The sequence below is a fragment of the Durotheca rogersii genome (assembly GCF_024521655.1).
Source record: "Durotheca rogersii strain YMJ 92031201 chromosome Unknown GGS23scaffold_5, whole genome shotgun sequence".
Classification (NCBI taxonomy): domain Eukaryota; kingdom Fungi; phylum Ascomycota; class Sordariomycetes; order Xylariales; family Xylariaceae; genus Durotheca; species Durotheca rogersii.
The window spans coordinates 1,022,052-1,048,208 of NW_026251236.1; the positions used below are offsets into that span (position 1 = coordinate 1,022,052).

A 26,157-nucleotide genomic window follows, 5' to 3' on the forward strand; every position below is an offset into this window, starting at 1 on the left:
TACCCCTTACCTCTATCAGGCCCCCCTCCCTCCCCCGGCTCAGCGCCCCGCACCCTCTGAGGTTCAGGTACAAGCCCAGGCATCCTATGACAACCGGCTTAGCGAAGATGAGGCACAAGACGGCTCAAGTTAGTCGGTCGTAATCAAGAACGCTGGTGTAACATAATGGCTAATCCGAAGACTTGTTCCCAGGTATCGTCCCGGAGATGTGGACGCTTAGCCAGGTCAAAATGAAGAGGTTGACCCATGCTGGATAGCAGCAATAAGGGAATGACACATTATTCTAGCATTCATTACCATCATCACCATTCCTTGTTAAGCTTGTTGATTGTGCGTTTATATAAGTCTAATTCTATCGGCCACGCAAACCCGAGAGGCACCCCTTCTACGACGACACCACGACAGCCAGCATAGCCGTGAAGACTAGGAGCATGGCCGAGGAGACTACGCCGCCGACCTTGTCAGCGCTGCTTGGTGTTATGGTCGGCGCCAGAGGGCCGGTTGTGCTCGGTGAAGCCGGGCTAGTTGTGAATGTAGTATTGCTCGCGGGCGTATCGCTGTTGCTACCGTTGCTGCTACCTTCGACGATCGCGATGCGGCCCTCGAGCTCGAAGTCGATTGGACTATTATTGCGGATGTAGCTGACTAGCACCTCGTCCATCGTCTCCAGAGCGACGACGTCGTTAACGGGCTCGAAGATGTTATCGCCTCCGCCGGTGAGGAAGTCGACAGTCACAACGACATACTCGCGGGTGAGATCGACGGGTGCGCCGCCGATGGTCAGGCGAACTAGGCGCTGGCCAACGGCGTTGTTCGGGTTGTACTCGACCTTGATGCCCCGGCTAACCTGGAAGAAGCTGGTGACATTTCGCCCGTTAAATTGGCTGACGCCGCTTACCAAACCCTCGAAAATCCTCCATAGGTCGGTACCCGAGTACTGCACCTCAACGACCGCGTTGCCGAAAGGGAACGCCGTCAGCACCTCCCCCCGCGTGATCGGGCCTACATCGATGGATGCCCGGATGCCACCCGCGTTCACGATGCTAAAGGCAGCCTCGCTGCCACCGTCCACGCGAAACTGGTAGAGAGCACTAGTAGGAAGGGTCTAGTTAGCAAAGGCGCGAATGTAGGTCAGTAGGGACACCGCGGCTGCCTAGAAGAAGGACGCCGACTCTATAGGACGCAGTGATAAACTCACTCGGAGACGAGGTCACCCAGTGTGCATTCCTTTTGCCTGCAAGTGGACTGGTCAAGCAGGACATTCGTGGTTCCGATCTCCTCTTTGGCGAATTCCTCGAACGGACCTCTCCATTCATCGATTTGCGCCTGGAGACCCTGGTCCTGCTCGGTGGTGTTGGTCAAATGAATAGGGGCGCCGTGGTAGGCGAGGATCTTGCCTTGGGGGTTGTAGGTGACGTCGATGTAGCCAAGATACTCGCCCCAGCGGTAGGCGGTAACTATGAAGACCTCGTCGCCGTCCTTGTTTGTCTCGATTGTTGGGTATTTGCCCTCGGCGTCCTCCATATCTCCGAGAAGTGTGTGGCTGTGGCCGCCCATGATAAGTTGGAGGCCGGTCGTCTCTCGAGCTAGGCGCTTATCCTCCTCATACCCGATATGAGTAATGGCTGCGATGCGGGTGATATTCGTGGTCCTGCGAATCTCGTCAATGGATGCCTGCACGGCGGCGATCGAGTCGGTGAACGTCGTCCCTTTGCCGGGATTGCTAATACTGGACGTCGTCTCGGTCGTGACACCAATCACCGCCAGCTCATATTTCTCAAAAATGTGGTACGGTTTGATAGTAGAGTTTAGCTTCTCATTGTCGGAGATGATATTGGCAGATATGACAGGGAATGTCAGGTTCTTCAAAAAGTCGCCCAGTTCTTCATCGCCCCCGTCGAACTCGTGGTTGCCCAGGGTCATAGCATCGAATCCCAACTGGTTGAGCGTCTCGGCAATCTTCTCCCCACGGTAGAAGCTGTAAAACAGCGTTCCCTGGAACTCATCTCCCACGTTGAGCCATAGGCTGTCGGGATGCCCCGGTCGTGTCTCGTCGACGACCGTCTTGACCCGGGCATACCCGCCGTAGCACCCCCTCGTCGGGTTGGTGCAATCAGTGCCGGACGAGGAAAACTCATCGAGGTGGGCGTGCACGTCGTTGATATGGTAAAAGGAGATATTGAAGTTGCCATCTGTGTCGATGAATCGCTTCGACATGCGCCGACTGTACAGCGAGTCCCCAGCCGAAACTAGGCCAGCCAAGCTTGCCGCGGCGAAGGAGAGGACCGGGAGAGTAAGGTGGACCATCGTGCCAGAAGCTTATCACAGCGGCCGATTTCGTGTCTGTATGGCACCCGGAGAGATCGACAGAGCAGCGGAATACCACCAAGTCCCGGATGCAGGAGGCTGGTAAGGGAACTGATCGTCTGTGACTGAAGCAATAGACCTCAGGGCGTGTGGCACCTTTAAATACCAATGCTCGCCAACCCACTCCGCTTTCGCGGTACTAGAAACTCGGTACCGTTCCAGTCCTTCCCCCACGGAACAGCCTGCCTAATTTATCGTTCACGCATCGGCTGTGAGACCACAGCGGCGGTAAAGCACCATGTAACGCTGCAGTAAGGATTCGCGCGGTGCAGGTACGGCGCAGGCGCCACACAGGATAAGGAAGCTTGAGTTGATATAAACATGTTCACGCTTGTCCCGATCAGCCAGGTGAGGGAAAATGGCTGGTCTTGGCAAGAAACCTCTAGAGATACAGGACTGCGAATCTCGTCAGCACGTGGGGAGCCCATGTGTTATCGCAGGAGAGAATCAGAAAAATCTTGGCATGTCCAGGAGCTCCCATCTCTGCGTGTCGGCAGGGTTGAAAAAAAAAAGGTTTCAGTTTTTAAGTTAAGTTAAGTTTTTTTAAACTTAAGTTAAGTTAAGTCAAGTTTTTTTAAGTTTAAGTTAAGTTTAAGTTTAGGTTTAAGTTTAAGTTTTTTTAAGTTTCTTAATACTAGAAATATGTGTAATTTCTATTATTTTTATATATTTTATACATTTTATATATTTATACCTTTATACATTTCTATAAGAAACTTGAAAAAAAAAATTTTTCATTATTATTTATTGATTAAAAATTCTTTTTTAAAACTTATATATTTTTAATTTAAAAATTTATTAATAGATCTTTAATTGTAAACTTTCAATATTAAGATTTTAAGTTTAAGTTTCTTTTATAAAATCTTTTCATTTTGAAAATATTACTATTAGATTCTTTTAATACTAATGAAAATTTAAATTAGAATTAGTATTAAAAGAAATATATTTTGAAAATTATGAAAATTTAAAAATTTTTTTTTTTAAGTTTTTAAGTTAAGTTTAAGTTTTTCTTAAAAAAGTTTAAGTTAAGTTAAGGTTTTTTTCCAAAAAAAAAAAATTTAAGTCAAGTTTAAGCTAAGTTCGAAATTGCTTAAGTTAAGTTAAGTTCAGCTCGAACTTAAAAACTTTTTTTGGCAGCTCTGCGTGTCGGTGCTCCTCATCGGATGGGCTTAACTCCTCCTGCGCAGGGCACCATTCAACAGGACAAATTTAAACGCAATCCATCGGCCCAGCCTGATGCCGACTGCCGTTCGATCATAGCTAAGTAATAGCTGATGGTATGCCATATGGCAGTTGGCCAGGTTAGGTAACGCGATGGCGTGAGCGTTGTCAACTTTCGTTGGGCTAGCTTGATGGGTGCCCCTTTTGGAACCGAACATCACTAAGCCCAGCCTCGTTCATGGTGTTTTCGGTGAAATATATTCGAGCCATTATGTTCGTAATCTTTAGTCTTCTATTCTGCCTACGTAGGAGGCCCCGGAGCTATGCTGCACAGTATAGCTCATTGTTGGCAACGAGCCGTATTGCCTAGAAGGCTTCTGCAGGTGGTGGTCTACCTTCATGTGCAGCCGAGCTGAGTACCGTCGTAATCGATACTTTACCTACTGCCCGAAGCCACCCTGGACGGTATTGGTCAACGCTCATCCGTTAGTTCCAGAAAGCTGCCATGCAACATGAACTTATGTCTGCCAGTCTGGCGTCAGCCTATTTGGCCATATTTTCAACCCGGGAATGCTATCCTGTCTTACACCACGTACCTACGGCAATAACGCACGCGCCGACGCCCAGTACAAGCTCCAGAAGACCGCCTTGCTTCTCGGTTAACAGACACGTCGCTTGAGCGTACCGCTAATCGCGCAACATGCTAATCGCCTGATACCAACACTTCGTGTCGAGCATTGCTTACTGACTTCTCGAGGACGACGGAGGAGGTTTGTTGTCCTAGTCGTATGCAATCCCGACGGCCGATGCCGTGGTGGGACGTGGGTGAGCTAAGTGGTGCCTCGGATGGGTTCAACTTTCTTAGTATCTCTCGATTCGATCGGGGCATCTTCCTGTTTCTCGGTCTGCCTCCGCCCACTACCATCACGTCGTATCCAATGGCTCTGATAGCTTGGGAGAAGAGAGATTACGGGTCTCGGTTCGTGTCGGTGCCACGTGCCGATCATAGTAGGGTTAGTCCTCGAAATAGAAGCAGGGATGGATTTACTTTATGTCCTTCTGGATTCCGACGATAAGTGTACGATAGTACTCCGCAAGTAGGAATCGTGTTGCTGTCCCCTCTAAAAACCGTTGTCAGCTTGCCGCGTATACGTGTGGAACTGTGCTCGCGACAATAGTATGCAGGTAGCTCGTTCTAGACGTCCGTGTTCGACACTCATGCTAAACACTATCAAGATGGGCGAGACCAAAGTGCCGATCTTGGGCACGTGCCTCAACACCTCAGCCGGCTCCGACATCGTCGAGTACTTGCAACGGCACATGGGTTCACCTCCGAGGCGATTGTGGGCAATGTAGCAGTGTTCCACTGCTTTTGCGATGGAATAGGGGTTTAGGCGCCTTGCTCCCTACGTGCGCATTAGCATCGTGTGGACACCGGGGTTCTGTGATCAGATGAATTGTGACACGCGATCGACGACTGGAGAGGCCCTCCTGACGCCGAAACGGTTTAGGGCCACTTTATGCATCGCGTGTGCTGTGCTTCCAGGACGCTACCTGGGAGGCGGTTAAGCTCTCTTCTCCCCATCCAGCCACCAGTTCGCCGTGAGATTCCGTTGAAGATTTGTCGCCGTTTAGAGACCGTGGAGGCGCCATAGGCGAGGCCTCTCGTCCTAGGCCAATGACAGCAGCGGGTTAACGTGTTGAAGATTCGTGTGAGCACCGATTGGGGTTTGTATAACGCATTTACGCCATCTTCCGGTGGACTGGGCACATTCGGGAACATACCTATGCATGTATGTCGAAGGACATCGTTACAAGATCTCGAGACCAAGGCTACCTTGAATGCACTTAGTTAGTGGATGTACGTACATACGTATGGCTTCGCCGTAACCCCGGTCCTGCTAAACGATTCGAGAGCCAAGCTAGAATTCTGGAACGCCCTACGAGCATAGTCGCGCGTGCTGAAACGGGTACGAGGAGGCGCAGCGCTCTCGTAATTCAGATTGGCAGTTTGAACTCAACAGAAGGCGATGGTGTTGAATGGATCTCAGGTGACGGAGAATTGAGACCAGCCATCCAAGGTCGCAATAAGAATGGAAATTAGCCTGCTTCTAGGCAGGTGTCGATAGATGAACGCACCGATGATAGGAGGTAGAAAGAAGAACCTTTGTCGTTCAAACTGACGGCTGTAGTTGTCGCAAAGCCCACTGCAGACTACTAGCCCCATCATATTCGTAGAATACGAGCTCCACGGCGAGAAATGTCGGGATAACAACACGTGCCTCTACAAGGCATCTCTTACTGTGTACGGGGTACTTCGGTATGTACTCAGCATCTGCCGCCTCGAGAGGAAGTACCTCCTAACTTCATCAGGGGACGCCGGGGTAAGCTCGGTACCTGGCCTAACCCAAGTCGACCTCATAGAATCCCCAGGTCGATGCAAAGAATTCAAGCCTCCTATGGTAACCAATCAGAACTTCCCCAGCGAATTTCGTGGATGGTCTCTGGAGACATTAATTCGCCGTCTCCTGTGATGAGATCGTCGAGAGTAATAGGTTCGTTAGCCAACCACCTGTGCCCCGACAGCTACTTATAACTAACCAACTCCCTGAGAAGACGAAGCCTTGTTATCAAGTACCTACACGTAGAGGTATCTAGCTAGGGCTATTATGAAAAGGGAGAGCCTTCTAGCCCCGTTATGGCACCTCGCCGAGTCAAGCGTATACCAGAGAGGTTAGGTAGGTAGGTACTTAACATCTTCTGGTAGAGGTACAGTACATAGATACCTGTACCTACCATGGTACCTACCAGGTATCTATCTCCCCTTTTTATCGAGACCTACTCTCCTACGTATACCTGTCGGCTAGGAGGTAGGTACGTGCCTAGGTATCTAATGTACCTGTGAGCGAGTATTGAAGGGAAGGTTTCCTACCAAGGTAGGTATTAGGCCTAAAATAAGCATGACTGTATGTATAATAAGGAACTGTCAGGAACCAACCAATCCTTATACCTTCAAGTTATACCTAGGTAGGTACCTATCATACAGTGTGTAGGTAGCAGGCAATCTGATAAGCTAATCCTTAGGTAGACAGGTGAGCAGTCCATTTTTATCCACCACAACTGTGACAACTGTCATCCACCCATCCATCGCAATCCGTACCCGCCGCCCCCTTAACTAGCACGTACGTGGTATGCATGGTGGGAAGAACCCCGAAGAGCGCTTGCTCGCTCCCCCATGTTAACCGCCTATAGATACGATATATATATATAGTATATATAGTATCCGTGCGCATCATAGTCTGCTCTTATATGCATCAACATAGGATCCAACTATTCACATATGCATCACAGCGGCTGCGTACCTGCCTGTGTGCGCAATATGTCTGTATGCATGTATGCAGTGTATGCAATACGTGTAAGCGGGAGAGAGATCTTGCATGACAACAGTAAACCTTAGATCGGTAGTCGCCCGAAGTCTGGCATCAATCCAGAAACATGTTTTACTTACGTCTCTTCCACCCTCTCCCTTAATTCTGGTTTCCTCTCCCATATCTCCCTCCCTTCCTCCCTCTCTCTGTCTCTCTATCTCTTTCTCTCGCGCACTCTCTCTTGTCCTTGTTGTATCACTCGTATCCCACGTCTCGACCTATACGCCCCTTGTTCCGTTCTTTCTTCTTGCGTCCGGTACTCAGAATAATCTATTAATTCCTACCGTTGTGCTCTGCGTGTTCGACACATTACTAGTATCGCTTTCTTTCCCTCGCAGCTAGGCATCCGAGCCACTTTGCCGGTCAATCTCGGGCTACACTACACGTTACCATTCCTCGCAACCTAATACGGCATAGACTCGGGACGATAGATAAAAAGCTGCTGGCCTACTTCTCCTCGCGCCCCCTTTCCCTCCATCGTTCGACACGTATAGCTTGCCGTGTGGCTAGATTCGGGTTATCCACCGTGGTCCACCACGCCACCATTTCCTGTCCTTCAGCGTTATCCAACCCGACCCTGGAGCTCCTAGGGTATCCCCAACAACCCTCCTTGTCGTGATCTGTGGCAAATTGTCGATACTACCTCAGGACAAGACCTACTTTTCGGCAGGTCTTCACTTCCGGGTTTCTCTTTTTGCCGCCCGAATCCCCTTCCAGATATTTACGCCCTCCTTGCGGTGTCGCGAGACCTATTCAGACTGTCAGTTGACGTGAGAACTCTGCCGGAAACGACGTCAACATGAACTTCACTAAGAAAATTGACCGTGCTTTCCAATGGGCTGGGGAGAAGATGGGCCAGGAGGCCAAAACGAGCCATTCTGATGAGTTCAGGAATTTGGAAAATGAGATGGCCCTACGGCACGAGGGTACGCCGACATCGATCCCTATAATCGCCACTCACTGCTTGCTAACCCGTATATCGCATACAGGCTATGAACGCCTCCAAAAGTCCATGAACGCGTATGTTAAGTCGCTCTCCCGCCGAGGCGAGTCCTTCGAAGACAAGGAAAAGGGTTTGCCTATCAGCTACCTAGGCCGAACAATGATGAGCCATGGCGAGGACTTCGAGCCAGATTCCGAGTTCGGAAATTGCCTGATTGGTATGCGTGCTAGAACGTATCGACTCCCGATATACTTGCTAATACGAAGCATCGCGTCGTAGCCATGGGGAGAGCAAATGAACGCATCGCGGGCATTCAGGAGACTTACGTTGCCCACTCCACGTCTTACTGGCTGGAAGGGTTGGAGCGGTCGTTGGCAATGATGAAAGAGTACCAGGTTCGCTTTGCTACCACTGATTAGGACCGAGTTCTCTTGTGAAAACTAACCCGTTGATCACCAGTCCGCCCGCAAGAAGCTCGAGAGTCGACGTCTCGCGTACGATGCCAGCATGGCCAAGATGCAAAAGAACAAACGAGAGGATTTCCGACTCGAGGACGAGCTCCGAACAGCAAAAGCGAAGTACGAAGAGTCATCCGAGGACGTCCTCCGCCGTATGCAGGATATAAAAGAAGCAGAAGCGGACTCTGTTCGTGATCTTACGAGCTTTCTCGAATGCGAGCTCGACTATTACGAGCGTTGTGCTGAGGAACTTCGCCGAGTGAGGCAGGAGTGGGCAGCTGGCCAAGCAACGGCCCCAGGCGGACCTCGCCCATCGGAGCTCAGCGTCTCGCGACGCACCGCAACACGAAGCAGGAGTAACACGGCCCAATCTGCGACCGGACATAATGACCGTACCGAGCGACGGGCGAGTAGACGCGACAGCCGCGAGCGAGAAGAGCCGGCCCCGGAGCCGGTGCGCATGCCGATTCGCTCAAGCAGGGCAGTAACCCCCGAAGCGTCCCGGCCCGGTATCAGTCGCACCTCTACCTACAGCGGGACTTTCGACAGGTCTTCGAGCCAATCTTCATACCGCGAACCTCCTCTACCGCCCCCGGAGGGCCTGCGTAAGACTCCTACGGCGCCGCCACCTGATGTCGTGACGCTGCGGAACAATCTGCGCCCGGTGAATAGGGTTCAAACGAGTCAGAACCTGAGCCCCAACGTGTACATCGACGATTACGATACAACCACTAGCAGCGGAAGTCCGGAATATGATCGTAGCGAGAGCCCAGCGACGAGTCATGGGAGTTTGAGCCGTAGTACGAGTAATAGTGCGTTGCGTACGGTGGGAGGCGTGAAGAAGGCACCGCCACCGCCACCCAGCAGAGCCAAAAAGCCAGCGCCGCCTATCCCTGCCAGGCGAGAGACCGGCTATTGAGATTTAGATATCACCGCACGGTACTTTAGCGCTAAGAGGTTATTGGAGGCTTGTTGGCCTCGGGGCATTGGAAATCAAACGGGGCGGGCCATGTGCGGCTTCACAGCTTGGTTGGGTTCATATAGCCGGGCGACCTTCTATTTCGGCCGAAAAGGTAATGGAAGTTCGATCACACGGCGTTGGGTTCATTGTTGTATTATAGAGACAGACGGAATGGCCGGTGTGGATGCGTAGGTGTGGCTGGTCTAAGCGTGTCGGCGCAGAAGCGATTCACGGGCTGAATTCCTTTCCAATATGCGTTGGTCCGATGCTAGAATCTCGCGGCTCAAGCCTGGGTTGCGGCGGGGATCTTCTTAATAGCTACGCCTTGCGCCCCTAGAAATCGGATCGTAGCGCGTAGCATGGCATCCACTTGGTCTCTATTTTACACGTGCGCAACAACGCGCGATACTGTGTGCGGTGTGAGAGTGTGACTAGTCCAGGTTGTATTGACCCGTTGCATATCTAGATCAGTTCTTAGGACGGGACAGATCATGATCGGGAAGACTACGCTATCCGCCTACGGCCTGGATTCTACTTCCCGCAAGTTACTCTCGCTCACATAAGTCTTCGCCATAAATGCATCTAACGTTCTGTCCCAGGTCATACCAAGCGTCATGCCAGAAGCGCGATGTGCTTGAGTTCGCTATCGGGGGCGCCAGTTAGTCCATAAACCAATGAGGGATTTAGGGGAGAGGGGAAGACGGGTACGCCTGACTGACCTCTGCACCTGCTCGCCGACTTTCATGGGGGGGTACTCGAAGTCATCACCTTCGTCCCGGCCGACCCCGGACCGCGCGGCGCGTAGATCCCGCGCCCGCGCTGCAAGCTCTGGTATCGGTGCCAGATCGTAGTCGCTGCTGAGATGCCAGAAGAAGGTGCTGCTGATGCGGACCAAGGGCCGCCGTGGCGCATCGCGGCGCCGGGCCGCGGCCGCGGTAATCGTCGCATCGCTGACTACGACCTCGTGGTACCCAGCCTTGACGAGGCCGCCCGTCAAGTGCTCGAACTGCTTACCCGCCTGTACCAGCAGGTAGCTGCCGTCCCCGGAAGCAGGTGGGGGTGGAATCTTGACGGCGATACGACGGCCGGTGTTGCGCGCCCAGATGTGTAGACCCGGGTACCGCGAACGCCCGTGGATGGTGAGGAAGTTCAGGTCTGTGTGGAAGCCTGCTAGGATGGTGTCCTTAGCGCCGTACTTCTCGAGGTCGGACGCTGTGGGGGCGAGGAGGTGCGGGCTAATCCATGGTCATGCGCGCGTAAGAACGAGATACCTAACTGGCAAGATGCGGGCGAGGTATGGCTACTTACCCGTATCGCCCGGCATCAGTGAAGGTCTCGGCAGGAAGTCCCATGCCGACTGCAGCCATCTCAGCGAGTCCCGCGACACTGGCGACTATTTAGCTGGCTTCCACATCCCTTATCGCTAATCTACGCGAAGGTAGTCGTCAACGAGGAGACTTGGTCCTCTTGTCACGTACGCGCTCTTCATGCTCTTTCCCCACGTCTCCATGACGGGGGCCCACCGCCTTCGGATCTCGGGGGCCTCGGGGACGACATTCTCGGCGTTGAGGGCGGGAAATCGAGTGGCGTAGGGAGCGGGCTCGCCCATACGCCAGAAGAAGCGACACTTGGGGTCGGGGCTGTGAGCAGAGATGTCGAGAGGCCGCTCCTCGGGAGCGAGCCTCTCGATGATGCGCAGGCACGGCTCGTCGACGGCGCACTTGGGCTTCTCCGTGTTCTCGAGCGTCACGCCGACCTGGTAGCCGAGCTCGGGGCGCTCGTCGCGCCGTAGGGCATCGGTGGGCTGACCGAAGTAGTCCTCGAGCAGGTCGAGGAAGGTCTCGTTATCGGCCTCGGACACGCGCGAGTCGTGCAACACCAGCGCACCGTAGGCTATCAACGCCTTTGAAGCCCGCGCGCACTCTTCCCGCACCGCGGCGTTATCGATCGGGCCGGCACGATAGACGTCGAGGTCGATGACGGGGAGGTCCATGGACGGCTCCTCGGTCGATATGAGTTCAGCCATACTCCGTCGATCTCTTCCTCTTTGCCTTTTCTCTCTTTCTTCTTGCCCGTGTCAGGCAGTTCAGGCAAAGAGGCGCAGCTCACTAGTACCTATTCAGTAGCTCTCGGTATCCTGCAGCTACCATCGAGGAGACATAGGCACTGCCGATGTTGGTTGTTGCCGATGAAATTGGGAGGCATGAGGCTAAGTCGAGAAGATCCAGCGCTGTGTGATTTATACGCCGAAGTGGGTTGTTCGGTAGGTATCTCTCGTGGCAGGTATCGCATTAGCAAGTCGACCATTTGGGTCAGCTGAGGACCGTGCCATGATGCAGTAGTAGGTACCTCCAGTAGTGAAGAGTGCCTAAGAGCAGGAGGTAGGTAGGTACTTCCTAAATGCCCCTGTCCAGCAGAGGTAGTGTAGGTAGGCACCTCAGGTAGGTAGGTAAGTGTATTCTACCTACCTGTAGCGGGCGGTCAACTGTGCTGCCCCTTCAGCGATTCACCACCTAACCTATCTACTCTTAGGTACCTGCCTAGGGAGGTAGGTGGCGGGAAACGGAGGGGAATGACCGTTCAAGTCGCCGGCCATAGCCGGTTTCCGCTCGGCGTTGAACTGTGCGGATCTCACTCCGGCGTTTTCCAACGGGGAGAATTGGATACCTTCTTGCCTCTTATCGTCTGCGCTGCTTATGCAACTACGCGCCGCTTGGTGCCCGTTTCCTGTTGTTACTAGTTCTGTTTTTGTTAATTATTATTAGGTAGGTATCTCGTGATGCGTGGCCGTAGAGGAGCTGGTTTTCAGTATCACATACGCAGCGCAACCGAGGCAGGGCTCCTAATTCTCACGCCAAACCCTGGTGCCTACCTGTAGGTACCTGTAGGTACCTCTCATACAGGTTAGGGGGTACCTACCTGGTAACCTTACCTAGGAGGTAGGTAGCTGTTGATTGGGTCCCCCCTTCGCCTTGTACTTCCCCGCCCAACGCCCGTCAGATGCGAGTCGGGCTTCGCCGAGTCAATAGGCTCCGTCAAGGAAGGCCCCTGGCGATAGGGCCGATCCCCCCCCTAAGACAGCGCGCACGGCCCGCTACTTTGATATCTCTCCCCTCAATGCCGGCACTAAGATTCTACACCCTAGCCTAGAACCCCCCCCCCTGACTAAGCCCCGGGATCCGCCTGGTCACGATGCTGTTTTCTCTCTCTTGGCCACGTCTTCTCTCCCCTCCTATCTTCCTCTCTCCACTCCCGATCTCGTCCACCTCGTTGGCGTCTCCACATCACGTCTTCGCTTCGATTCAATAGAAATGCCGCCATTCTCGAGAACGCGGACAGGCTGCTTCACCTGCAGAGAAGACGGCTACAAATGCGACGAACAGAAGCCTTTCTGTGGCCGATGCATAAGACTTCACAAGGTCTGTAAAGGATACGGAGTTAGGTTGAAGTGGCAGACTCCTCAGGGGCCGACCAAGTCAAAAGCTTCTCGAGCCAGACGACAAGGGGCACCATGCTTAAACTCCAACCATCCAAACAAAAAAGTCGTGGCGACGGCGCCTTCTAGCATCGGGTTCGAGTCCGCGAAACCGATGATAGTGATAAGGCCTGACCCTTCGTGCATCGTGCCGAGCGATGTCAACCCCGTAACCCGATACTTGCTTAATCATTGGTCGGCGACCTTGGCCACGATGGTATCCATGACCCCGACTCCACGGAATCCGTTTCTCGTCCATCTTACCCCGATGATGGCCCATTCCGTCGCTCTACGATTTGTCCTGTGTTCGATCGCGGCATGCCACTTAGCAATACTCAAGCCTGACGATTCGCTTCATACCTTGGCGACCCGCTACCAACTGTCCGCCGTTTCGTCGCTCAGGCAATCAATTATGACTGATACTCCAGAGCTGTCTCTCGCTGCCATTCTGATGCTACAGGTCTCTGACAGACTCTTTACCATGGATTCTGGCGTCGATCATCTGTCTGGCGCGAAGGCAATTATCAGCCGAAGCGGAGCCCGCGTGTGGAAGAGCCCTAGCGCCTCGTTTCTCCTCGGCCTATACTCCTACCATGATATATTGACTTCTGTTTCTCGAGATGCTAGTCCCGTTTTCGAGTTTGATGGCAGGTTCCCGATTGAAGGTATGGAATCCATGATGGAGCTCACCTCAATCTTGCAAATTGTCGGTCGGATTAGCAGGATGCGAGATCGGGATCGGGAAGAGCTTGATGCGCAGGGCCACGCGATCGAGTTTACGCTCAATGCGCTAGACAACTTTGAGGAAACAAAAGGAGATGCTGGCCACACTGTGCAGGCGTATAAGCACGCTGCCTTCATATATCTGCACCGGGTCTGGCACAACCAAGGAGCACCGCATCCTTCGACGTTAAAGCAGGCTCGGACCTGTCTCGGCCACCTTGGCCTTGTCCCGGTAAACTCGTCTCTCGTATCGGCTCAGGTTTGGCCTCTCTGGACGGCTGGGTGTGAGTCAATCGACGACGACCAGCGCCAGTTCGTACGAGACAGAATCGACGCAATGTACGAGGCTCGTCATCTGCCGTCACTGCGCCGAATTAAGCAGGACATTGAAGAAGTCTGGCGGATCAAGGATGAACGGCGAAACCTGATCGGAGTTGACAATGTCGATTGCATCAAAGCCATACTGCAGAACCGACAGAGGGAAGCCGATATTGCGTAAGCCGTAGTCAACTCGTACCTCGCACTCGTGTGTATCGCCGTGAGCCTAGGCGCATGGCCGCATATTTACCTCGTGTGTGTCTACACTCAAACTTACTTGGGGAAGACCGGTGAGCCCTTCTTCTCTCTGACCTACTTTTGATAATTGCAGGTTCTTTCCGACCCGCCCATGGCGAAGTGTCCTCGTAGTGGCCTCGTTGTCCTATTACTTAACTAACGCTCTCTCTCATGTTTCCACAGAGCGTGACGTTCCGGACTACTTTACCTTACGTGCTGGAGTCGAGTACTACTGTTGATGATATCCGACGACATCGATATGATCGCGACGTAAAAGGGAACTCCAGAGAAGCTCAAGCGGACGCCTGCATCTAGTAGGGTGGATGAGTACCGTATCCATGATCTTCGAACGTTTTTTTTGTTGGTTTCACGGCGTTGTCTACCGGCGGACGGCCTCGATTCTCGCATCTGATCGCGATCGCGATACACTGACCGACCAATACAAGGTGAAGAAACCAGCTCCGCTCAAACGCTTGATGGCCAGCAAGCCTCGACTCGTGAATCCGAATGTCGAGCCGGATAGCACATGCTAGCCCCATATCAGATTTCGCGTACGGTGTTGAGTTGGGAGAACGACTCTGCGGTCCAATGTCATGGCTCCGCGCCAACTATCGCCGATATTGGTGTCCCCGGTGTTCTGATGCGCTGTCATCCTGGCCAGACCTATACCGAAAATATGTGTTCACCTCGGAGCTTTGTGACTGAAGTTGGGAAGGGGTGGTCTGATTGATCATTCAGCGGTGCTGTGCCAATAACAGCATGTGGTTCGTCTCGAGCCCGTTGTACTATTTTATTCTATTACCGACCGTGTCCCTTTCGCTTCTAGGGTGCTGGGAAATCCGGACCAGCTGAGTTGTGCTCGCGGTTAATGACATCAGGCAATTAGTCGACTTTTGGCTATTCGCAACCGTGAAAATATCACTGGAGTAAATCTGAATGGATAGCGCGAAGACAAGCGCCCATCACTCGACGAGACGTCAGGCCCTCGAACGCGTGACGTGCCCATGTGGATAGATCTGGATCTAGTCTTTAATGCTTTATAAAGCCGTCCTGTCTCTGGGGTCACTCTCACGCCGTACCGAGCCTATCCTCACGTTCGGCCTGTCTTCGGGGGCTTTTCTCGGCTTAGGAGTCCCACCGCGTCCCGCGCGACATATGCTCCCAACCTCTCCCCGGGCAATTGCATTTCCGCGATTCGATAGCATTGTATCGCTTTGCCTTATTCCAAACCCCACACAGAGCCTCCAAACACGACCCCGGCATCTCGGAAGCTAATCGGATATCGACTTCTAAGCCTAGCTTAAACATCATCACGTCAATCGTTCCGGGTACCCTGGGGTCTTGGACTGGGGGGAGTTGAATTGTTCCAGACGGGCAACTAACGTCGGGTAGATGACCCGAATGCCAGAGAGGTGACCAACCATTGGCCCCGGTCGGGATCGTGGGATCGTCGATGTAGCCAGACTTATGATTGATTCGCTGAATCGCGTTAGCAGTATAAGTAGGAAAACATTTATCCACGCACTCGATATCCGATGAACCGAACATAGGTAATTAGTACCTACCCACCGGTGGCTCGTATTTCACGGGGCACCCTCTATTCCGATTATCCCGATCCATTCTTCTTTTTCACTCCACATAGAAATCCACCATGGCCGAAGGTGACAATTCTCGCAAATACGATATCCTGCTTCTCGGGGCTACTGGCTATACCGGCACTCTGACCGCAGAGTATATCGCTCGACATCTCCCGACTAACTTGCGATGGGCTATCGCTGGGAGATCTCGAGCCAAGCTGGAAGCGTTGGCCAAGAAACTGCACGCTCTAGAGCCGGAGCGCCCACAGCCAGGTGAGCGAGGTCATTATTAAACAGGACCCAAAGACGATTGTATACCTCTGTTGAGCGGAGTATGTCTGCATCGCATCGTCGTCGGCTAACTAGGACGCACCACACAGCAATCAAGGTAGTTTCGCTTGAGAATCGCGACGAGTTGAGCGCCGTTACCAAGGACAGCAAAGTCTGTATCAGCGTAGTCTTGTACTGGAAGGTCGGAGAGAAAGTGATCCAATCCTGTATTGAGAATGGCACGGATTACATCGACGTGTAAGCCAAGTCTACGTATATCTACACGTGGATCGACAGCTAGCTAAGACGATTCGCATCCTTCAAGAGCTGGCGACGTACCTCTCCTCCGCCAGTTCGCAGAGAAGTATCACGAGGAGGCCGTAAAGGCCCGGGTAATTGTAAGCGGCTCGTCTCCCCCCCGGCGCACGTTGCTTGCTGCGTCCCTTCCAGCTGATAACCTTTTTAAATAATAGCTCATTCATCTTTGCGGAGTGATGTCGGCTCCCCACGACCTTCTCACCTGGCTCACAGCGCGGGAATTGGCCCAAAAGGCGTCCCTCAAGACGAAGGAGGTGATTTTGACGAACGTGGAGTTTGAGTAAGCACCAACACCCTGTCGAGTAGGCTGCATGGACGAGGCCGTTCTCACGCGTACGTCATGAAACCAGTCTACAGCCCAGTGGCGGCACGGCCGACTCGATGATAGCCGAGAGTTCCCGGGACCCCCGCGATCTCGAACGGGCTGCCCAACCCTGGGTGTTATCTCCCGTCGAGGGGACGAAAACGTCAAATTCGACCAACTTCTTTGGCATGCGTTGGGATCCCGTGCTAGGGTCCCTGTCGGCATCCTCTATTTGCGCCCAGGAGAATCGGGCATTAGTTCACAGGACGTGGGGCCTGCTGCAGGCGACCGATCAGGCATATGGACCAAGCTTCCAATATAACGAGTACAACTCAGTGTCGTCGACTCTCGTTGGCATATACCGCCTGGCTAACACTACCCTCCTACGCGTCGCTCTGAGTATTGGGCCCTTGAGGCGTCTCCTCAAAATCTTCCTCCCCGTTCCTGGCCAGGGACCCGACATCGAGAAGACGCGATACTCGCGTGTGAAGCTCGAAGCCGTGGCTATTGCGGACTCGAATGGTGATAACGACGCCCGCCGAGCCCACGCAAGCTTCTCATATCCTTCCGGCCCATACCATACCACCGCCGCTTTGCTCGGTGAGGGAGCCTCGTCGTTGCTTTACCGAAGACACTTGGAGGCTCAGGCAGTTGGAGGGTGCCTAACGCCAGCTTTCTTAGGGTCGGACTTGATCGACAGACTCCGAGCCGCGGGAGCGACCATTAAAGTCAACTTAGTCTAGAAGCTACGTGTGTGCGCCGGAAAAGAAAGATCAGACCAAACAACAGGGGAAAAAAAGGGGGAGGGGGAGGGAGGGAGGGGGGCACACTCAGGACAACACCATCTTCAAAAAGACAACAGTTTAATTCATGAGAAAAGGGCGATAATTCAGATGGAGGCGTATACAACATTGTTAAGTAATAAAGTGGATTGATACGAGAGGCTGGTTTCGAGCTTCGTGGTGGAGCTTAGGGCTGTTCGACATTAATAATACATGCTTGACAATGGAGGAGGGGAGGGAAGAGTTTCGCTGCTTGGCCCGACCGAAGCCCAAATGCACGGCAATTGAATCTGAGGCGAGCTGAAATCTAGCGCTTCCGCACGGCTCTTCCACCCCCCCCCCCCCAAATCACGAACGCCGGCTATACTTGCCCTGTAGCCCGCCCGCACGCTGCCAAATCCCCGGTGTCGTGACTTTTTAACGCCGTGATGAGCACCTCGGTGCCGTTTACGGGGCTCGGCGGGGAATTCTACGTCTCCAGTGAGTGGGTTTCTCCTGGCTCACGGTACCCGTCAAGTGAAGTAGGTGGGCACGGGAAACGAAAGGAGGGCACATACGCTGAGTCTGGAAGCTGGTGGTATCGATGGTCTCGCCACGGCTCGACGGTTGTCGAGGACGGTGTACTACAGCAGTCTTGGCTCCGAGAAAGCCTATCCGCGCAGGCCTTCTAGAGATTGGCGACGCATTGGGATGGCAGGTAGCTGTATATACCACCGCCTCCTATCTAATAACTATCGGCTTAAATATGCCTCGCATCTGGGTACAGATTTTGGCTAGATTTCACACTGATAATTATTGGCTATAGCCAGGTGCCGCAAAGCCTTACAGTGGCAGGCTTGCAACAGTACGCAGGCTATCAAGTCATATATCCCAATCAGCATCTCGTCGACAAATGGCCATTGTCGCCAAGCGTGTACTGCGGTGGTGAGGCCGTATTCTGGAAAGGGTTTCATGTTATCCTGTAATCTGGTTGGTTATGTGGTGCGGAATCCCTTGGACTTCACATACCTACCTACCTCCATCGACTTATGCATGTTGTGTGCCGGGCTACCTACGCTTCATGGGCATATTACATCTAGTGTGTCCACATGACGAGGGCGGGCTGCGCAGACTGTCTCTTCCCTCTCCTTGTACACCCTAGGCTTGGTGGGGAGCCCTGAAGTGCTTATGCTTTGCCCTCGCGCAGGATTGATAGCCAGGTATATATAAACTGCCGAACCCGGACTACATATCTAGAACATTATTCTGTTTCGATTCTCTAGATAGACCGGGGGGGGAGATATCATATGCTAACAGCCCTTGCCCGTTCGATTGCCTCTGCGAGCTTAGCCATACCTCGAACCAAGTCCTCTTCTTCGTGCCAGGCCCAACATAGTCTGGTTCCCTTATTGAAAGTTCGACTCGCCCTGAGAAGACCCTCCGGGTCTCCCCTAACGGCAAAGATCTCGCCCGGCGCAATCCTTAGAGAAAACTCGTCCGAACCGAAACGAATAATGTCTGTTACCAGGGGAAAAGATGCGTCTTTCGGGAAGTCAACGTACAGAAAGAAGCCGCCAGCTAAGGTTGTCGGTACCCGGTTTCCGGTCTTGTCTGCGGTGTAGGTTTCGTAAGGATTCCCCGCCGATATTCGGATCCCGAGAGGGTATAGGTGAGTCTTTATGGCGTCTACAAGAACATTGTAGCGTCTACGGTACGTTGGAATCAACGTGTCCTGCACGTGGCGTTCGAGTGTCCCAGACTTCAATAAGTGGTCGATCAGGAAAGAAGTGTACTGTGACGGGCAGCCCCCCGATGCTGTTGGCCCGCTGATGTGGGTATGTATTAGTATTGTAGTGTATCTCCGACGGGAGAGGAGGAGGAGAGGAATAAGACTTACTAGGTAGAGATGGAACGGATAAAACTCGGGGTCGCTTCACACCATCCGACCCGAAGGCCAGGGGCCATGAGTTTTGAGAAAGAACCATTGCTTACGGTATTGCCCCATTCGCTGGCCCCGGCCATCTCGCGGTCGATGTCGACTAACCTTGGAGGAAGCTCCAAGTCCTTGTGAGAGAGGTTATCGTCGTCTGGCCAAGCAAGAAAGTCGTAGACGTCGTCTGCTATCAAGAGAATATCAAACTGGCGGGCTAGCTCAACGAGCGCTCTCCGGTGATGCAATGACATCGTTTTGCCGCTGGGATTCGACAGTGTCGGGACTACGTATAAGGCATATTTGTAAAGTTTCCTGTATCCATGGCTGGGCAGTTTTGTGGTGAAATCCACATCGAGAGCAGTACGATCTAGGGCTCTACTCTCCTCCTCCTCCAATCGGCGCCTCAGAAATTCCAGGTCGATCCCCTCGTCGTCCTCCGGGACGCCTTGCATCTTCCTGCCGAGGCCAGCATCAAAAAAGGTCTGAATGGCTAGGAAGTAAGTAGGCTCTACGAGGAACATACGCCGAGTGTATGCGGGATCGGTAAACTTTTGGAGCACGCCTGCCAGCGCCCCGGCCGCGCCGTTGGTGAGGATGACCCGGTCTAGCGATATGGGGCCAGAGGCAGGTCTGTATTTGCGACTAAGCCAAACAGCAACGTGCTCGCGAATCGAGTCATCGCCGTGGTCGGTTCCGTACGTCAGCGCTCGACCAGACGCCTGGGATTGCAGGAGAATGGTTTGCGAAGCCGCTGCCAGCTCACGGGCCCCTTGCAAACGCAGTGTCGGCCGGCCCATGAGTAGGTCGATAGAGCCTAGGATAGAGGGACTGCCGCTAGACGCCATGGTCATTCGACACTAGACGGTAGACCAATCGTTGGCGAACGCCCGGGCGCGAGGATGGCGTATTTGGGTTGACGAGGTGGGATGCAGGCTGCCGGGTGCTGAACAATGTGGGAACATGGGAAACTCGACAGCAATATATCTATATGACGATATATTCGTTTCGGGTATCAGACCTGCTTCCGCTTTCGAGAACGTGAGGTTCGCATCCGATGATAACGCTTAGAGCCGGGTGAGGCGGGTTGCGCAATGCCACCCCGTCGGCACTAGAGCTACGTAGATATGGAATTGTCTAGGCATGGAGATAGCTAGATAAAATGGTGGGTATATAACGCGTAGGACGTAGATAGATAATGGGCAGATGCGGGAGCGAGCTCCGAGAGACGGACCTCTACATCTGAAGAGAGTCTAGTCTGGCAGCATGGGCGGCAATCCATGGTGCCTTGTCGATACTGAATGTCGCCAGGGCATTATCTCCGTCGGATACATGTTGATGGTTACCCGGGGACCCCGCCAGGTAGCGAGCGTAGGTACCTTAGGTACCTAAGCCTGCCTTACGTTAGGTGCCTACGTGTTAGGCATGTACCTGTATAAGATCCTCTAGATTAAGTCTTCGGGACTCGGCCGACGTGTCAGCTCTGTAGAGGGCATACCAAAACCCGACGCGATAGAACACTCACTGTCTGGGAGAAACAAATTAAGTATATACCCGCCCTCGGTGGGTTGGTAGTAAAATACCTACCGCAACATGCCTTGGAAATACCTCCTACCTACCTCCTCTAGACAAGTATCCGCACCGCCGATGCTGCATTGTAGGCCTACAATCCTAGCGCAATTCGTCGGCGCACTCGACCAATGTTTATCGCCACTAACATTAAGTCTGTGTTATGGGAGGGGAGCTGGGGGAGCAGTGCTCGCTGACTATGGTATCGGTGTTTTGCGCGGTGCGTAGCTCGCCGGCGAAGGAATTCCGATGAATCATGGATTCTTCGTGTCGCAGGGCACCCTTCCGATCAGTGGCGTTTCGCAGCGTATATATGCCCACCAGTTGTGTCAAATGTTTTAGATGGATACAGCCTTGATGCAGGCAACGGGTTCTTCCAGTGTGTTGGGTTCCCCTCGCTTTCCTCTTCCGGCGTGTTGTACAATATGGTTTTGTCTGTGTGTCTTCAGTCTCCTTTGCCCAATCCATGGGCGCGATGGGTTCAGGCGCTGTCCGTCCGTCTCGTAGTCAGTGCGCCCCGCTTGCCACCCCTTAGCACCTAACCAAATCTCACTTTCTCCGTAGCGCCGCCGGCCTCTCTGCCACCTACTCCTAACTGATGGGGTTGGTTGGGTTGTGCCGGCGGAGGCGCTAGATCGCCAGGCGTAGGTTGGCTTCCGAGTTCTTTAATAATGCTCTCGTCGGCGCCCTTGCCCTCGGCTGCCTTCAGCACCTCCATCAGCTGTCGGGCGCCCTCGGGCCACATGACTAGCCCGTCCTTGCCTTTGTCTTTGTGCTCGCTGCTACCACTGCCGCCGCCGCTATTCCGTGGGACTTCCCCCCGTAGGATATCCTCGGTGTTGATCCGGTCGACACCGTAGAAGACGGCGTTGGCGTCGGCCCGTTGTACCACCACCGTGCCGTCTACCTGCACGCCGCCGTACAAGCCACGCGACTTCATATAGCTAAAAACCGGCTTGGCGCCACCGCGACCCAACGAGGCCTCGAGGCCGGTCCCCGCGCCGACGGGCCCGGCGGCCACCGCGATCTCGCCGCCGAGGCTGACGCGCGGCCGCGCGAACGCATCTACCGCCGCCTCCGTGTTGAGCACGCACACGCAGTCGTAGATGTCGAGTCCGACCATAAGCCCCGCGCCGAGCGTGTGCACAAGGAAGCCCGCCGGCGGTGACCATGACCCGTCCGGCAGCCGCGCTACCACAAGCCCCGAGCCCCCGGCGCCCGAGATGTGGAAGCCCGTTCGAAAGGTGGTGAAAATGGCAAGGCCCTTGGCGTTCGCGACGACCGACCGCGGTATCTTGACGAGCACCTTCGGCTTACCACTTGGTCCCGGCGAATTAGAGCGGCTCGTCGACGACGGCGGGGCCGATGGGCTTGGGCTGCGGCTCGGGCGGGCCGACGTGGATCCCGTCGTGTAAACGCCGTCTTCTGCGGGCGGCTGTGAGTATTCAAATTCACGTAGAGGTATACCTCATCCCTAAGGAGTGTGGGTAATTGGGAGCAGGTTAGGATATGGGAAGAAACATACTGCAAAAGCTCCTGAGGACGCGCGCGGCCTTGTCGCACTCTTTGTCCATACTCGTAGGCCAGAATGCCTCTGACCCAAGCATGTTTGTCAGCTTATTGATAGGCGCGCCGGCCTTAATACCCCATTCATAGAACTTGCGCCCGAGACCTGGTTTCGACGGCGAGGTCGATGAGGATGGCTCGGCGCTTGCCGTAGACTGATTTTGGTGATGGTGATGGTGGCTCACGCCCGGGACGGGGAGGGATGCCGTGGGAGGTGGTGGGAACTGTGGTACAGGCTGCGGTGCTTGCGAGGCAGGAGGCCGGGGTGGAAGCGCCGGCAACTTCTCATCGGTCACGATGACACCCGGTCCGATTTCCGAGTAGCTCGGCGGAGGCGAGTCCGGCTCCTCCGGCGACGTATCGTAGGTCTGTTTCGGAGGAGGGCCGGGCGGCGGCGGAGGGTAGTACTGCGCGTCTACTTTGGAGGGGGGAGGGCCAGGAGGAGGCGGCGGGTAGTAGTCATTGGCAGGTTGGTTCGTGGGGGGAGGACCGGGAGGCGGAGGCGGGTAGTACTGCGGCTCGGTGCTGGACGATGGCGGGGGGCCCGGAGGAGGAGGAGGATACTGGTTTCCTTGGATCGGATTCGACTGGAGAGGGTGTGGCAAGGGGTTGGGGGGGAGGTCGCCTGGAAGCTCAGCCGTCTCGACTTGGGGTTGGTTGGGATTGTCGCCGGGGATGGGAGAGTGGTTTGGATGTGCGCTCATTGTCGCAAGGCTGGAATTGTCGAGCGGGATGGATCGGAGCGTATCAGGTAGACAGGTCGTTTCGGGGAAATGGTTGATGATCTGACACGAGCAAGGCGGGTTTGTATCTTTCACTGGAGGATGGTCAAGCGTAGAAGTAGGTAGGTACTTATTTAGCTCGGAAAGACGACACACCAACGCACGTATCGGTGACGATGGCTTGATCAGAGTTCTACGTGTAGTAGTGGCTTATCTCAAGAGAGAAATCCGTGGAAGCCACACACATACGTATACGAGTGTAGAGGAGAGTGGCTGGATACGAGGCTGCCCGGCTGGATTGTGACGCATGTGCTGCCGTTGGGGATTCCGTCTTCTCTATCAGGCTTATATAAGCTCCGTTGTCGGTATCGGAGGATGCCGTGGATGCCGTGACAGCGCGCCTTCCTTCCTTTTCCTCCACGTCCTTTCACCCAGCAAACAGGTCCACTCTTTTCTTATTTCGCCCTTCACGATAAACACCCACAACATTGAAATCCAGAGTTGCCTCTACCAGTTCTCGAGTGTTATTATATACTATAGGCGCCTAAGCACGTAATCGGTTACGTGCAGCCACAGTATAAGCCCTGCCCTACTAGCAGCCAACCGAGAGCTAAAAGGCACGTAAAAAGGCTACGTAGATGGCTTTAATTCCATCATCTGTTCACCCTATCCTTAGATAGCTATACATACCAATTAAACCAGCCCTTATATACCTATATACCGCAAAGCGTAAATGTAGGCATCTACGTTTTACGCGACAAGTTTTCAATACAGACAGACCAAGAACAAGTCATCAAGGGACACACGCAAAGATTACGCTAGATCTATCCAATCTTTATCATTATTCTCTACCTCACCTCGGCCGCGATGTCCAGTTCAGCTTCCCAAGAGGCCACACCCTCAATTCTTTCCCAAGCTTCATCCCACGCTGGAGATCAACTGCACCGCGAGTCGATCCGACACCTGATAGCGGTAAGTTATCTCCCTAAAATCATCCTATTGATATCTCAGTTGTAGCTAACGCATCCTACTTTGTAGTCACTACAGTCAAGTACAAATCCTTCCAAGATCTCATCCAGCGAATTCGTGATGTAAAGATTGAGCAGAAGAGTGATGCTTTCGTTGTTTCGCATGTCACTCCCCACGCAATGGGTCGAATCGACAAAGAACGTGGGGAAGATGGCCAAGGTTTTCGGGTATTTCTCTATCGCAGTGAGAACGAGATTCTGTTCATTACCATCCCTACCCATACCCATGAGGTGAACCATCTACGACTCGACCGACTCTGCTATGACATTGCCGCGGGTATGGGCTTGGGCTCAGAATGGGCTCCTGTGGGAGCAACTACCTATGAGAAACGAGACTCGGTAACTAATATTATCTACACTCAAGGCGAAGGAGACTCAGGCATGAGACCTCTCTACCAGCGGCCAGCGCCAGGCGGGTTCCCTACTCTTGTTATAGAAGCAGGTGTCACACAATCCCGGTCATCATTGCGGATGAAGGCGAATTGGTGGTTTGCTACTTCGGAAAATCACGTCAAAATCGTGCTTCTCGTCAAGGTGGATTTTCGTGACAAGAGCATCGTCATCGAGAAGTGGAAGGCCGAATCACAAAATCCACCGTCGGTAGCCAGAAGGATCACCCGAGCAGCCACTAGGGCAGCTCAAGCGCTTACTCCTACCGCAGTCCAGACAGTAACTATCAAGCGAGCAGCAGGCATCGGACCAACCAGCCCGAGAAAGTTCCTGTCCCAAGTCGTATGCAGTCATTAGGGGTCTACTACGACTAGAGTTCGAGAACTTGTTCCTGCGTCAACCGACAGGCAACGAAAGTGATATAATTCTTGGCACCACCGAACTCCAGGTTTACGCATCGGATGTCTGGAGGACCTTGAACACTTAGGATGTGGTAATCATAATATCAAGAGGGCATGTCTTACCGTACCACTATACTAAAATACGTCGAAGTACTCCGCGCTTCTCTAGTACGAAGCGGAGCAAGGGCCGCCAGCTTCCGTACGAATTGAACCTCTCCAGCCCCCAGAATGTCGAGGCAGCTATTGGATACATGTTTGGTACGCTCTCGCCCACTCCCTGCCGAGGCTGTACGAAGTCGAATGGGGGCTTTCTGAAATGCGTGGTCATGGACGGCATCGGGAAGGGTGCTTGCATCAGCTGCCACTATGGCAGCGGCGCCGTTGGATGCTCTTTCCGCAGGGAAGAGGAGGAAAAGACCGGCGGCAGCTGTAAGTCTAACATGATATATACTATACGGATCCGTACTAATAGTTACGAAATAGCCAACACTGGTACGGGCCGTACAACGAACTGTTGAAATAACCGAGCGAAAGCAAACGGTATATATAGGTTTTGTGATCTTTCGTATTGATAATACCGGAAGTAATCTCGGAGACTCAATGTCTTTCTTACTTTCGTATAGTTATGCTCGTGAAGGCGCAGGTTCGTATCGTATCCTATGCCTCCGTGTGGGAACATAAGTGGATATGCCAATGAAATATAAGCAGAATGTTTGCAGTTAATCCTCTTATACATATATGGTCTTGAGCCGTCTCCTCGTCGCCTTGTAAAAATATCGTATTTAATATGTACAAATTTTTCTCTAATTAATAATAAGTTTACCTTTTTCGTATTATAAGTTTATGTCTTCGAAAAATTAAGGTTACGCATAGAGGTACTACATAACTTAGCAGCGTTCATTGTACGAGGCCGTATGTTTTCGGTTAGCTTTAAACGTTTTAGCTACGGCTAGACAAAGGAGGATTGAAGACATGCGTTCACTGTCTGCACTAACCTCTCTGAAGGCTAGGGAAAAAGGGGTAAGTAGGAATCGACGTTTGAATTGCGAAAAGGGATTGATTAGCAATCGACTCTTGATTGAACAGGGAAACTAACCTAGATTAAACAGGAAGAAACTAACCTGGATTGAACGAGGAGAAACTAACCTCGATTGATTAATTCGTATATGAATAGAATTGAAATAGGTAGGAAATTAACGCGTTAGTAGGTAAATAGTAATAGATGCGTATGCTGCAGTTTTATTAGATGC

General features: G+C 53.0%; 8 protein-coding genes across 8 annotated transcripts; 4 read left to right on the plus strand and 4 right to left on the minus strand.

The window, feature by feature from the left end:
• Nucleotides 1-76: 76 nt before the first annotated feature.
• On the minus strand, nt 77-2,776 carry GGS23DRAFT_558178 (Metallo-dependent phosphatase). The gene is made up of 3 exons (XM_051515743.1): nt 1,199-2,776; nt 195-1,091; nt 77-130 (listed from the first exon to the last, which is right to left on the minus strand). Exons 1-2 carry the CDS (start codon nt 2,305-2,307, stop codon nt 386-388), a joined length of 1,815 nt encoding a protein of 604 aa, XP_051373922.1. The 5' UTR covers nt 2,308-2,776; the 3' UTR covers nt 77-130; nt 195-385.
• Nucleotides 2,777-7,527: 4,751 nt separating this feature from the next.
• Nucleotides 7,528-9,971, plus strand: GGS23DRAFT_415246 (BAR-domain-containing protein). The gene is made up of 4 exons (XM_051513712.1): nt 7,528-7,882; nt 7,946-8,116; nt 8,179-8,294; nt 8,359-9,971. Exons 1-4 carry the CDS (start codon nt 7,756-7,758, stop codon nt 9,274-9,276), a joined length of 1,332 nt encoding a protein of 443 aa, XP_051373923.1. The 5' UTR covers nt 7,528-7,755; the 3' UTR covers nt 9,277-9,971.
• Nucleotides 9,604-11,542, minus strand: GGS23DRAFT_415271 (Clavaminate synthase-like protein). Its single transcript, XM_051513713.1, has 5 exons — nt 11,434-11,542; nt 10,797-11,385; nt 10,627-10,704; nt 10,038-10,553; nt 9,604-9,961 (listed from the first exon to the last, which is right to left on the minus strand). The coding sequence occupies exons 2-5, from the start codon at nt 11,342-11,344 to the stop codon at nt 9,931-9,933; spliced, it is 1,173 nt and encodes a 390-aa protein (XP_051373924.1). The 5' UTR covers nt 11,345-11,385; nt 11,434-11,542; the 3' UTR covers nt 9,604-9,930.
• A 926-nt stretch (nt 11,543-12,468) lies between these two features.
• On the plus strand, nt 12,469-14,322 carry GGS23DRAFT_415491 (fungal-specific transcription factor domain-containing protein). The gene is made up of 2 exons (XM_051513715.1): nt 12,469-14,011; nt 14,255-14,322. The coding sequence occupies exons 1-2, from the start codon at nt 12,630-12,632 to the stop codon at nt 14,259-14,261; spliced, it is 1,389 nt and encodes a 462-aa protein (XP_051373925.1). The 5' UTR covers nt 12,469-12,629; the 3' UTR covers nt 14,262-14,322.
• Nucleotides 14,323-15,565: 1,243 nt separating this feature from the next.
• Nucleotides 15,566-17,348, plus strand: GGS23DRAFT_558207 (uncharacterized protein). The gene is made up of 4 exons (XM_051515744.1): nt 15,566-16,176; nt 16,244-16,316; nt 16,392-16,516; nt 16,587-17,348. Exons 1-4 carry the CDS (start codon nt 15,983-15,985, stop codon nt 17,281-17,283), a joined length of 1,089 nt encoding a protein of 362 aa, XP_051373926.1. The 5' UTR covers nt 15,566-15,982; the 3' UTR covers nt 17,284-17,348.
• Nucleotides 17,349-18,533: 1,185 nt separating this feature from the next.
• GGS23DRAFT_415344 (PLP-dependent transferase) lies at nt 18,534-20,677 on the minus strand. The gene is made up of 2 exons (XM_051513714.1): nt 19,199-20,677; nt 18,534-19,127 (listed from the first exon to the last, which is right to left on the minus strand). Exons 1-2 carry the CDS (start codon nt 20,083-20,085, stop codon nt 18,605-18,607), a joined length of 1,410 nt encoding a protein of 469 aa, XP_051373927.1. The 5' UTR covers nt 20,086-20,677; the 3' UTR covers nt 18,534-18,604.
• Nucleotides 20,678-21,338: 661 nt separating this feature from the next.
• GGS23DRAFT_594763 (uncharacterized protein) lies at nt 21,339-23,070 on the minus strand (the record flags this gene model as incomplete). Its single annotated transcript, XM_051518214.1, has 2 exons — nt 21,339-22,225; nt 22,326-23,070. 2 exons carry the CDS (start codon nt 23,068-23,070, stop codon nt 21,339-21,341), a joined length of 1,632 nt encoding a protein of 543 aa, XP_051373928.1.
• An 885-nt stretch (nt 23,071-23,955) lies between these two features.
• On the plus strand, nt 23,956-24,993 carry GGS23DRAFT_603850 (uncharacterized protein; the record flags this gene model as incomplete). The annotated part of the gene is made up of 3 exons (XM_051519525.1): nt 23,956-24,060; nt 24,195-24,832; nt 24,864-24,993. 3 exons carry the CDS (start codon nt 23,956-23,958, stop codon nt 24,991-24,993), a joined length of 873 nt encoding a protein of 290 aa, XP_051373929.1.
• Between the last annotated feature and the right edge of the window lie 1,164 nt (nt 24,994-26,157).

Excerpts from the sequence above, each read along its gene's own strand:
- GGS23DRAFT_415246 (XM_051513712.1), top strand. The coding sequence starts at position 7,756 with ATGAACTTCACTAAGAAAATTGACCGTGCTTTCCAATGGGCTGGGGAG. Across the intron at positions 7,883-7,945 it reads GATGGCCCTACGGCACGAGG|GCTATGAACGCCTCCAAAAG; the intron begins GTACGCCGACAT and ends TATCGCATACAG. Across the intron at positions 8,117-8,178 it reads GTTCGGAAATTGCCTGATTG|CCATGGGGAGAGCAAATGAA; the intron begins GTATGCGTGCTA and ends ATCGCGTCGTAG.
- GGS23DRAFT_415271 (XM_051513713.1), bottom strand. The coding sequence starts at position 11,344 with ATGGCTGAACTCATATCGACCGAGGAGCCGTCCATGGACCTCCCCGTC. Across the intron at positions 10,705-10,796 it reads GGAAAGAGCATGAAGAGCGC|TGTCGCGGGACTCGCTGAGA; the intron begins GTACGTGACAAG and ends AATAGTCGCCAG. Across the intron at positions 9,962-10,037 it reads GTCGGCGAGCAGGTGCAGAG|CGAACTCAAGCACATCGCGC; the intron begins GTCAGTCAGGCG and ends CGCCCCCGATAG.
- GGS23DRAFT_415344 (XM_051513714.1), bottom strand. The coding sequence starts at position 20,085 with ATGACCATGGCGTCTAGCGGCAGTCCCTCTATCCTAGGCTCTATCGAC. Across the intron at positions 19,128-19,198 it reads ATCCGTTCCATCTCTACCTA|CGGGCCAACAGCATCGGGGG; the intron begins GTAAGTCTTATT and ends TACCCACATCAG.
- GGS23DRAFT_558207 (XM_051515744.1), top strand. The coding sequence starts at position 15,983 with ATGTCTGCATCGCATCGTCGTCGGCTAACTAGGACGCACCACACAGCA. Across the intron at positions 16,177-16,243 it reads GGCACGGATTACATCGACGT|AGCTGGCGACGTACCTCTCC; the intron begins GTAAGCCAAGTC and ends GCATCCTTCAAG. Across the intron at positions 16,317-16,391 it reads CCGTAAAGGCCCGGGTAATT|CTCATTCATCTTTGCGGAGT; the intron begins GTAAGCGGCTCG and ends TTTAAATAATAG.
- GGS23DRAFT_415491 (XM_051513715.1), top strand. The coding sequence starts at position 12,630 with ATGCCGCCATTCTCGAGAACGCGGACAGGCTGCTTCACCTGCAGAGAA.
- GGS23DRAFT_558178 (XM_051515743.1), bottom strand. The coding sequence starts at position 2,307 with ATGGTCCACCTTACTCTCCCGGTCCTCTCCTTCGCCGCGGCAAGCTTG. Across the intron at positions 1,092-1,198 it reads CTGGGTGACCTCGTCTCCGA|TGCTCTCTACCAGTTTCGCG; the intron begins GTGAGTTTATCA and ends CCTTCCTACTAG.